The following is a 12,321-nucleotide window of genomic DNA, read 5'->3' on the forward strand; positions in this document are numbered from 1 at the left end:
TGGAAAGTCTGTCACAATTTCAGCTGAAGCACAGCCCATCAGCTCGTAAAGAACAGGCTGTGATTTGAAGCATGCAAAGAAAGGCAGAGCTCGGGAGGCTTCTGCGCTGTGTAAGTGAACAACTGCAGCTCTGCGTGGGGCATGGGCGCGCAGCTCTGCTGCTTACCTCACTGTGCTCTAACAATACCGTTGGTGTGTGTATGTTTGGTTATCTTGCATCTAGCTGTCATAAACCAAGTGCACTCTGCATGCACTGTACACAGATGGCATAAACTCCTTCCAACTTTGTTTTATGATAGGAGGGTTACTGCAGTTGAAATTTAATAAAAATTGTAGATAATAGAGCTGAGTGCAGGTAAGGAGATATAAGAAAATTCAGATTTTCACTACTTTAAGGAAAAAATATTAAAAAGTCAGATCTGGGGGCAAAATTAAATTACAGAAACCGAGCACTCAAACCTGCCTTTGGACTGTTTAATTCTGTTTTGTGATGATGTTTTTGGGTGGTGTTATCTCTTTCTTTTCTTATTAAAAATCCGTGAGAAGAAACCAAAACCGTCTCCCTGGGATTTTAACTCACTCATGGGCAAAAATGCCAAACACATTTTCCCAAAGTACTCTAAATTTCTCTGATTCATTATAACAGTATCAGAGAGCTAGATCCAAAAGATGCAAGATGAAAAATTGATATGCTGTGCTTCACTGTGCAGAACATGCAGACCTAAGGAAAAACGACTGGAAACACTTGGTAAAGTGAGCAATGAGTAATTTACGGCTGTTTTGGGCATTCCTACCCTCTGATTTGGTGATTATGTGGGTGCCTCCTCGCTTATTTGCTGCACTGAACTGAATATTTACTATATTGATAACAGCAAGCTCCAGCTATGCTAGCTCCAGGAGTCAGAGCAAGTTCACAAAAATAATGTAGACTATTCTGTTTCTATTATTATGGCATTGCCTGAAGAATCTCAGTCAATAGACTCTGACTGCTTGAGGATTATTCTCTCTGTCACGTTGCCTTCCTTGTACCTTCTCTGCAGTTCAAGAGGGAGATATATATTTTATAGTAAAATAAATAATTTTCCAGGCTTTTTTTTTTTTTTTTTTTTTCCTAGTGAATTGTTTAGCATCCTATAAATACAAAATACAGGTCTGGTTCAGCTTCAGTTTTAAGTCACTAAGAACACTGAATCCAGTGAAAGCAGGTTTGGGATTTTTTTTTTTTTTCTTCTTAATTAGGATGTTTGACAACTCAAGAAGGTTGTGTTTAGAAGAGAGTTAGATGACTGTATCTGGTGTTTAATTTCTCTTCTGCAGAATAAATTTCCTGTTGTAAAAATGCCACAAAGGTAGCTACTGCTGTTTATTGACTAAAGAGCCAAGTAAAATCCAGCTGTGAACATGTGGGTAATAGGAGGCTTTCCCCATGCCTATATTTGATTTCCATGAATAGCCTCATGCTGGTAAATATCAGTGTAAGGCTCAATTTTTCTTTTGTGAATAGAGTACCTGACATGACTGGTTAGTTGCACATGAAAAGGTCTGGGAGGTAAAACAACAACAAAACACAAAACAAAACTGTGCAACAATAGATTCATTAATAAATGGGAGTTTGCATACTTTAAATAATAAGATTTCCAAGTACACACACCCCTTCCCCCTACTTTTTCTGCAGTTATCAGTAGAATTAGTCTGTGCTCAGATTTTCTACAGTGCAGGAAATTCCATTATTTTAACATTTTTTCTGTGGCAAAGTGGAATAAAAAAATGCTCCTTTTAAGTAAAGTTTAGAAATGCTGGAAAAGTAGTACGTTATGGTATCAGTTTAATTTTTAAAAAGTTGGGAATTTTCCATTTTAATATAGGAGTTTTAGTTAGAAAAGTCGTCTTGTAAAGGAAAGAAATGTACCTAGTGCTTCTGAAATTTCTAAAAGGATGTTTCTACATCTTGATTATTTGTTTTCAAGTTAAAATTGCATGAAATTATGCATTTTTTCCATATTTTGATTTTAGTAGTCAACTGCAAACTAGATTTAGTTACCAGTCTATGCAATAGAAGTTGCTGACTGAGAAACTGAGGTATGTGTGAAAAGTGCATAGAAAACCCTGAAGAAGCAAATGAAGCAGATGAAGTATGTGCCCTTGCTGCCTCTCAGTGACCTGTGGATTCACCCCTGTATTGGCTTCTCTATATGCCAAGTTTTCATCAGAAATAAAATATCCATCAGGTACTGTTTAAGAGAACTGTATTTGTAGCGTCACATCCCCAGCATCCTCTTGCTGGGAAGACATCCAAAGAACGGAGCGAGGCTGACAGCGGAGCTGGTTCTGCAAGGTACTGGAGTATGTGAGTAGTACCTTTGTCTCCAACAGGACTGCTTCAGTATTGAAATTTATGCACATATTTAGTACTCTGCTGAATCGGTATGCCATATAGAATGGGCATGCAGTCCTTTAGCCTGGTGGACAGTTGCTAGTTATTGCAGTGACCCATGTATTTTGTATTTACTAATTTCGCAAACCCACATATACTTCTGTGCTCCATCCAGGAGTCTAAATTTGCCCTCTTCTAACAAATGCGTTTACACCGCAGAGAAGCTGGGTTTTCTCAGTTTTGCCCTAGACAGGTTAAAGTTGTATAACTGCCGCTCACTTTCTGGATAGCCACTGCTCTGGCTGACCTTGGCAGCCCGACAGCTGTCATATTTTCACATGGATGAACTGTTCCTGAACAACTTCTCCAATGTATTGGGAACAAACAAGCTTTTCTTCACCATCAGGAATGCAGCAGGTCTTCCCTTTCCAACTATTTTTTTTTTCTCCTTCCACAGACATATTTATTGTGGCAATGGCAAGAAAATCCTACTGCTTAGCCTTCGTGTTTGAGTTCCTTTAAATTTCCTTTGGGGGAGTGACAGGAGAAATGACCTACGTTATGTCAGGGCTTGCTTTCTTTAGTTTAACTCTTTGTTTGTTTTTAATAAACATGGGTATTAATTTGTGGTGGCAAGAAAACTAAGAAGGCAAAATCCTTTTACATCTTTATTGCTAGTATTTTGATTTTTGCTGTTATTTATTTGATTTGAATCACTGAGGTAGGTAGCAGTGACAAAGAGTGGGATGCTGCTGGGTGGATGTTGCACAAACCAGAAGCTTTGCAGTGGGCTGGACAAGGTGGGCAGTGGTGAGTGGCAGGGAGCATGTTGTACAAGGGGAGTGACCTCCAGTTTATAGTGTGCTCTCTGGATCTTCATCTGAAGGAGGGCAATCAGAGGATGGGCGTCAGGAAGGAGCCAGCAGGGACATGGAGCAGGTGTCAGAAGCAGCACAGCACTGCGGGAATGCAATGGGGGCAGCCAGAGAGGACCGGGGAAAGAGCCCCTTGCTAGCAGAGAGTAGAGGGCAATGGTGAGAGCATTTTGTTTAGAGAGCAAATGGTGAGTCCTGTGACACCAAAACCTTTCTGGGAATGCAGCAGTTTTATAAGAAAAAAAATCTTTATCTCCAAAGGGAATTTTCTATCAGATTGTAAGAAAAGGAGAGAACCCTTCCAGAAGAGCTACTAACCCATCTGTTAGAGCTTCCAGCTGGCATGCAGAAGACAGAAGTTCAATTTTTTTTGTTTTGTTTTGTTTGATTTACACTGGAGTTTCGTATTTAACTGAAGGTTATGGTTCTACATTGGTCCTTGCAGTTTCTCAGAGGTTTGTAGTAGCATTATACCGCAGCATGGATTATCTGCTCAGAGACTTCACTGCTTGAGCAGTTTTGCAGCCAGCATTGCATCTTCTTGCAGCTAAATAAAACCTAAAATTAACTAGTTTTCCTCCAAACTGCAGTCCCATACTGTCCAACCATGCCCGTATGGGATAAGGGGTGAAGCACAGAGTCCTTTGATTTAATTGCAGTGTAAATCAGTAAATCCAGGTGGTCTGTAAAAGTCTCCATGTTCTGGACCTGAGCTGACTTGCATGGAGTTAGCTTGTGTTGCTCTGTTCCATGTGCACCAGTGGTCTTCGTGCCAGGGATGTTAGCAGTCAGGAAGGGAGCTGGAAAATACGTTCTCTTTGATTCATGCAAAAAAGAAATGTTTAATGGTAGCAATAAGTGTAATTGATGACTGAGTCGTGTGTGGCGGAAGAGCTGGTGTTTAGCAGTCACATAAGTTTGGAGAGAGAGTTAAAGGCGAAGATTTTATTGACGCTCCTCTGTTTTGCACATTTTTTTCATCTTGGGAATGAATTTCAGACCCCAGTGGTTAGTATTAATGCTATATATCCTCTGTGGTTAGTATTAATGCTACACAGCCCTGCCAAATGGGGAGAAAGTTAAAACTGGAAAAAAAAAAGCACACTGTGAAGAAGCTAGATGCAAACAAACAAGGATGGAAGTTTATGCTTACAAAGGGCTCAGCTCTGCTGGCAATTCTCCTGGACCAGTCCTGTCAATCTAAATGTGAAATATTTGCAGAGTGAAGTGTTGCTAATGAGCAAGGCTGGCAGGACTGGACTTGAGGTGAAGAAAGCACCTGGGCAAGAGGTTTCAAGCAGGAATCGAGGGAGAATCAAGCGACTAGGGTGAACCCCATGGACCAGACAGTGCTGCTCTGCCCTTGCCCTAATCCATACAAATCTGTCTGCCTGTCGGAGCAGGGATTTCATCGATTGGTGCACCCTATGCCAGCTCAGGAGCTTCTTACCTCTTGCTTGAGTGAGCATGGGAAGTTTCCGTGGATCTGGGGGGCTCCAGCTCTAGTGCATTTCCAAACAAAGTGGAGCTTATACTTTGTTTTGTCTTTCAGTGGAACAAAAATATGGCGCTTGGCAGGGCATGGTCTATAAACTGGTGAATTTGTACTTAAAATGCAGAGAACAAACTTGGCTGTGTAAGCATGATGTCTTGAAAGTTCCTCTGAAAATATTGTAGGATTTTTTAAAGTTATTTTTTCTAGAGTTGATTTAATTCAAAGGAAGTTTTGTTTGCTTGCTTGCCTGAGTGTTTTTTTTTTTTTTTTTTTTTTTTTAAATAGATTTAAATAGGTGAGTTTAATTTCTTCTACAGTTTATTTTTGTTGAAACTTCTGTAGGATTTGGGGGAGATGGTGCAATGGAAATGGAGTAGGACTTTGAAACTGTAGGTCAGTTTGCAAACCCCCAAACCCAGCTCATGTATTTCATAGTGATTCTCCCAGCCTTTGAGCTGGAATGCGAAGCGTTTCTCCAGAGAGCTCCATGAGGAGCTTTCCACCTCTTCTGGGAGCCGTGTGTGGAGCTGCCAGCTGCACAGCTTGCACGTGCTGCACGGTGCCAGCCTGGGAAGGCTCTTCCCACCTTCTCATGGCTGTTGCTATCTTTCAGTGCTGATATTTTTGATTCTCCTGCGTCGCAGCTCTGCTCAGGGCTGTGGTGTGGCACTTTGGCTGCAGCAGACCGAGCAGGCAGCTGCTGAGCTCGGCACTCAGCAGAGCTGTGAACAGTCCCCCGACAAACCCTGGGTGAGTGCAGGCTTCTCCCCAAAGAGTAAATGGTACTGAGGCTTTGCCACATAAGGGCCTGTTCGAGGCTGGAGGCACCAGCTGACAGGGATGTCTTTGCCTCCCAACAGATGGCCAGGCTTTTTATTTCAGCAAGCAATCTTGCAATGGAGGGGTGGTCTCTGGATCCTGCCAGCATTTTGCATGACAGGGCCAGCTTAGGGCAAGAGGGATCTGATGTCCGTGCCCTTCATAGCGCACGAGCTAAATGATGAGCTGTTGACAGGAAAGCCATCATCTGAAGTGTAAGATCCTGAACTCTCCCCACTTTTCGCTTTTCTTTGGCGGAATTAATGCCCTATTTGCTTGTCTCTCAAAATCCATTCTGGCACGAGTACAAACCTTCGCCTGGTGGCAAGCAGTTGTCTGGATTCGAGATGCCAAGATTTGTGCTGACAGCTTCTTCTACACAATCTGAATCAGGCTGTCACAGCTGGCCATTAGAGGCTTAAAAAGACACACACACGTACAACAAATAGCACCAACTTTCAGTTATTGAATATCAGAACCTGCTTGATGAGAAAACCTAACAGCATACACCACTCTTTATTTTGGCATAAACAAATGCAGTGTCTCCAAAGCCCTGTTCAAGTGTGGCGGCTGTTTATTTTATATTGATTGCTGATCGCGTGCTATTATTTATGAGCACAGGATGAGAAGGGACTTTGTGGGTCAGGAGATCCAGTCCTTGATAATCCTGAGCATTGCAATTTATAATCCTCCTCATTACCTTACTCTTCTTTAATGAAAACAGTCCCTTGGAGTTTGAACTTGTCCTTGCAGATGTTTGCCTGATATGCTTTTCTTGGCATGGAGGAGCAAGCACCAAAACTTGCCTCTTTGAAGGGCAGCATCACAACTAGAGCGGGGCAAAGAATGCTGCTCATCAAAAAGGGATTTTCTGAAGCTGTTTACCCTCCAGTTTTGCCTTTCCTGGTGGCAGCATGTGCAGATTCTGCTGACTTAGCATTCAGTTTGGGTGTTAAAAGATGGATGATTGCAAAAGTTAACTTTCCAATTTCAAGTAAAACAGGATCAAACAATTCCCTGCCTTGCTTTTTGTATATGGAGACAGGTCAGATTAGTTTCTGCTTAGTCAACTGATGGTTATTGCAAATGTAACGTTGCTCTGTCTGGTTGCACTAGGTTTTAAACTTGCTGTAGGATTACATTTTGCACAGCTGAGCTTTAGTAGGCCTTAGTCTGTAGTTTATTTTGGACAAAAGGTTGATAAACTTTGGCTCTCAAGGAGGAAGCCTGGAATCTGAAACCCGCTATTATTCATTGACTTGTCTTTATGAGTTTACAGTCCACTGATGCATAACACCGAAGGAAATATTTTCAGTGAAATGTTTGCTTTTTTCTTTGGCTTTGTAAAATGCAATGTCTTTTCTTAGAGAGATATGTCAGGGTCATATAGCTACTTCAGTGAACTGTGTATGGTCAGGAAATAGACAGCATTGAAAAGATTTCATTTTTCCATGAAGTGAGTCTTTTAACTAAGACTTCCCCCCCCTCTCCTCCACCGGGTTTTGGTCTTTCATTAGCCACTGTTTGAGAATTAGTGTTATGTACAAACCAAGTTTAACTGTGGAAGGGAGATTTTGATTGTATGGAACAGTTTAGTTATTTTTGTATTAAATCAAATTTTGCACACTAAAGCAAACTGGTGAAACAAAACTCCACTGGTAGATATGGGAATTTTCTTGGCTGGCGTTTTTCTGTCCTCTTTTTGCTGAACCAAAATATATGTCTTGTACTTCCCTGCTGCTGTTGATGGCACCACAAAGTTGGCTACTTAGTGCGACAGAGAGACCAACTCTGCAAGCTTTAATGGCTCTGACACAACAGATCTAATGCTTACACCTTAGGATGTGCTTACATGTTTTGCTGTACTGGGGCCTGTACCAGCTCTGCTCCCTCAGTGGATAGTCAGTAGGATGACTTTGTCTGAGTTGGGATTACTAATGTAAACACGGCTTTGTTGGACCAAACGTGCAGATGTTACATGTTACTACTGCAAACTGTTTATGAGATATTAATGTCCATTTCTCTTTCTCCACAGGTTCTTCTTGAAATTTTTTCTCAAATGTAACCAAAATTGCCTAAAAAATGCAGGAAACCCTCGAGACATGCGTCGATTTCAGGTCAGTTGGATGTGCTTCCTCTTAAAAATCAGTAGCTGTTAGGGATAGAAGTACTTTGACCCAAACTAACTGAGTAATTCACTGGGAGATGCTAAAAAAATAAATAATAAGGCAACAGAGGGGCTTCTCATCACAGCAGAATTGGCAGGAAGTAGTTGGGGTTTCTTCCTCTGGGCAAGAAAACTCTTGAAGATAGTCATCTCCATACGAAATGAAAGGCTGAAAAGGAAAAACAAAATGACCTCGCTATTGTTTTAAGTTATGAGGCAACCTAGCTCCTAGGTTCTCTGTTCTACCTGGAAAATTGTTTGCCTTCATGTAAACATGTCAAACTAAGAGAGCATTGTCTTTATTGGAAAGGGCAGAGGAAGGTATAAGAGTAATTCATCAACAAAATCAAGCTCATGATTTTGCTTACACTTCAGGAGTTATTTTTTCTGCAGCACTGAAGACTCATAAATGTGTATCAACGTAGTGATGGTCCATCCCTGTAGTCAGTCCTGTTATGTATATCTTTTTTGGGATATTTTGGACTGAAATTTCCCCACTGTTGCAGCATGTTGGAGTAGGGCCCAGGAGCTATGGTGTCAGCACGGCTTCAGGTGGCCAAAGACATTTTCTTATGGTACCCATACGCCCATGACCACTTTTGTGGTTAAGAACAGCAGTATCTCTTGGAAAGACAACCTGTGCTTGCCTTTCTCAGTGTTGGCAGCAGAGAATTGTATGGTGGCAACATTGAGAGTGGTTGTTCCAAGCCCTGTATTGGATATGTGGTCCTTTGACTGTGCCAATGATGCTTTACCCGAGTATCGGCTGAATTAAAATATGGTATAGACAGCCAAAGGACCTTTCTTTTTGATGGGAGGCGTAGGTAGAGCACAAAGAGAAAACACGACATAGTCATTCAGTGGGGATTTGCCACTGGGAGCTGAGGAAAAAATAGGAGGTTTGTCCCATTGACCCCATGGGTCTCTGGAGCAAGAAGACTCCAAAAGATACCTGCTGCTTTCTGCAGTAGCTCAGATTTTTTGTTTGTTTCTTCATGGCACTGTGGTGCTTGAAAGTGCTAAATGATATGTAAATGGCAATATTATTTACATGTAAAACATATGTCTTTTGTTGAACTGCTTAATTGCAACAACACTGGAAGTCAGAAGGGTGTTATTTGCCCCTCAAAGCATAGATGTGCAGAAGGGAGGAGATGTGGCCGCAGGGATTAAATTAATCAGTATAAAAGCTAGCATTAGCATGGCAGAGCCCTTGACTTCTCACCCCATGTTCTTCCCTCTGTCACATTTCTCCCATGATTCGAGAGGGCATTATCAGTGAAGGAGAAAGTGGAAAAAGGACTCACCAGCATGGGGATTTAGGCCAAGCAGTCACCCCTGGGGCCTGTCAGAGCTTGCTTCGCAACATGTACACTCTGCTGGGTTTGTGCTCGTCCAGGCTAGAGGCTGATTTTCATATGGTAATGCCTTTGCGTGTTCTCTCAGAGCAGCAATCAGGAGCCTGTGTCGGCGAGTAGGTAGGACATAGGAAAGGTTGTTGATCTCTTGACTTGTAAAGACATTCTGTCATACAAACCCAGCTTCACAGCAGTTGAGCTTTTCGTGTGTAAACAGAGACTGCTTAATTACACAGGTCATGTCAATTAGTGTGACCTTAGCATTTTCAAGAAATTAATCACTTTCAGCAGAGTGAACCACTCATACTATAATACAGGGTGGTATTGAAGCTTGCAGCATTCTGTTAAGTGCCCAGGCTTATTGTTTTACATTGCCTTTTTTTTTGTTTTTTGTTTTTTTTTCAATGTCAAACTCGTTCTTTTAGCAACAGACTTCTTAAAATAAAACAACCACACTACAGAATCCAGGCTTCATTTTTTATTTCTTGGGGTGAAAAGGACCATGTATACACATAGTATCTTGATAATATGATGCACCTAGGTGTTTGAGACAGTGTTGTATAGGAACCAAATGAAATCTAGGCCCTTGTGAAGTGAGTAGAGTGTTTGTCATCAGCTGCTTTGTGCTTTTGAAATACTCCCAGTGACTCAAAAATTCTGTCTTAAAGTTATGTCAAAGGTATGGTTAAAAACATGAGACTAATGCATTTCCAAATACTTTTTGGATAGTAGCACACACTTTTCACAGAAAAATTGAGACTTTCCCTTCCTTTACTTTATTCCCTCAGCTATGCTGGACTGTCAAGCTGCCTGGAGACTTTTCCACCTTTTGGCATGGTGTCAGTTACCAGTCTCCCAAACTTGCTAGGAGTTATTAGAACAGAGCTTGTGGCTTTGGTGGGGAGATAGTGAAGGGCCAGGGGCATGAGTCTTGTACCATCTAAGAATAGGTCATGCTGAAAATTTCGTTTCTTAATAGTTTTATTTCCTGCAACATGGAATTGTCTGACTGTAGTATGGTCTAAGACAGGTTAAGAAAGCACAGGGAGGAGGCAGAGTATGTGTTGATTCAGAAGACCTGCATGTGAGTCTTCATCCACGTATAGAAGTGAATTAGGAAGTTTTATCCTGCACTTTGCTTGCAAATATACTAGTGAAATAGGCCTAGCATAAAAGCAGTTGTGGGCCTGGAAGAAAATAAATTTCTCTGTACGTCTGAGATGCCCAGGCATGTGACAACTCAGTGCTGTATATCAGCAGGGTCAAGTGCCAGCAGAAGTGTGTTATGGAGCAGTGCTTGCCCTGGCTGTGTTAGCTGTGTCTCTAGCAGCAGAGAGAGATAGAGAGAAAAAGTAAAGTACTGTCTATGCAAGGACCCAAGACTTGAGTTGAGTATTCAGCTATGCCACAGACTCCTCATTCGTTCTCAAGAAAATTACTTCATCTCTGTATTTCGTCAGTCCTATTACACAAAACATTTGGCAGTGCCACTTATTTTCTCCTTGCTCCAACCTTACCTTTTTATTCCCAAAACCCCATGGAGCAGATGCTCAGCCTGTTTGTGCATTCTTTGTCACAAGTCATCAGTCTTGGTGGGATGGGCTGTAGAGCCCCAGGCAGCAGTAATAGTAATAAGTAGGCTGTATCATGGATAAATTCTGGCCAGATTTTGTTTTTCAGCACTCACACAACCTAAACAGTTTTGTGTATTATTGTAATTAATGAAACCCAGGTGCCCCAGCTATCTTGTTCTTGTTTTAGCACAACTGCTTGCAAACTGACACGTCAAGTTTTAATTTAGAGGAAACTTTTCAGACTGAGTCACTGTATAAAACCCCAAACATTTGTTTATTATGAAAACCTTGAAAGTCACTTGGAAATTGCCACACTGTTTGATGCTGTTAGCACAAGCTCTTCCCCAGCCCAGGCTGCTAGTTTGCCTCCATGGGATGCTGCCACTCATGTTTGAATTGAAGCCACTTGTGTCTTATTGTAAATTTGCATAAGAGAAAGAGATGATGCTTCATGAATCCCTGATAATGGAATTTGGACGTGCAAGGCTTCATCCCCAGAGAAGGTAAAGGCCAAAAAAAAAAAAAAAAAGTCTGGAAAATAGCAGTGAGAGTTGTGGCCCAATTCAACAAGATAATTAAGCACCTGGCCTGGCCTTGTGCATGCAAGCAAAATTACTGAATGTATTGTACTTATGTGCTTTAAGTTAGACACGTTTTCAAGTGTCTTATTAAACTGAAAGAAATTTTTAGTTACTAGTATAAAGAAGTCAAGACATTTTAGGAAGAGGTCACCAAGTGGTGGTAAAAATAAAGACGTTGCTCAAGCCATTTTTACATAGCTTTCAGAAGAGCAGCAAATGCAGGAGTTACAGTTTCAACACTAATGACACAGTTTAAAGCTGGAAATCATCTTAATCCGATTTTCTCTGCCTTTGCCACTGGATGTTGGGGACATCACAAAAATATCAGAACCCTCACTATACACTGGAGAAAATTGAAAGCACAAGGAACATGCTATGTCTTAATCAGTTAGCAAAGCTTAATGGGCTGTGGTTAAAAATGAGGAGTCATGCAATGCTTAATTTTGATATATTAGGTGAGGTACTATAACAAATAAACAGGCTGAGTGCTAAACGTGGATAAATAGCTTGATCTACAGGCTCCTGGTCTCAGAATATTTTTTTTTTTTTAACTAAGCTCCAAAGCATTCACAACCGAACTATTTAATGGCAGGCAGAATAATTCATAGAGTTGTGATACATTAATGCAGTTGATAGTGCCAACTTCATTGAACAAAGTTATAAACCAATGTGTTTCTTTCATACCCCTGTCTCCTCCGATGTTGATACAGGATTTAAATTCAAAATCTATGAAGGGCTGAAGCTAAAGCTCAAAATCGTTTTCCGTGTTTGCCTGTCCCAAATTAAAACTGTGTTTTGTTGACAAAATTTGGAAAGGTTTGAGATTTGGCAGGCCTGCTTGTCCCTGTGCTTACATTAATGTGTCAGCACCTCATTAATCATTTATTAAACTGTAGTGTGCCTTTCCCTCTTGCTATGGTCTGTGTTTTAGGATGCCTCAGTGCCCATTCCACATCTACTTTGGCTCTCCCCTCCCCCTAATTTTATGATTTCTCCACAAATTAGTTTTAGCATGTGCTTTGACTTGAACATATCCGAATCATTTCAAAATCAAAATGAGGAGAGTGTAGTATTTTTT

The 12,321-nt window shown here is 41.1% G+C and overlaps 1 protein-coding gene across 2 annotated transcripts in view; it reads left to right on the top strand.

Annotated features, from left to right (window-relative positions):
• The window catches only part of EBF1 (EBF transcription factor 1), a gene marked incomplete at its 5' end in the record, with an annotated part of 270,516 nt that overhangs the window by 161,672 nt on the left and 96,523 nt on the right, over positions 1-12,321 (top strand). For both annotated transcript variants that reach the window (XM_084295004.1, XM_084295005.1), the window contains one exon: positions 7,599-7,680. In XM_084295004.1, the coding sequence (XP_084151130.1) occupies positions 7,599-7,680 (82 nt within the window). The remainder of the gene's footprint in view (positions 1-7,598; positions 7,681-12,321) is intronic.

The sequence above is a fragment of the Netta rufina genome (assembly GCF_964035555.1).
Source record: "Netta rufina genome assembly, chromosome: 14".
NCBI lineage: Eukaryota > Metazoa > Chordata > Aves > Anseriformes > Anatidae > Netta > Netta rufina.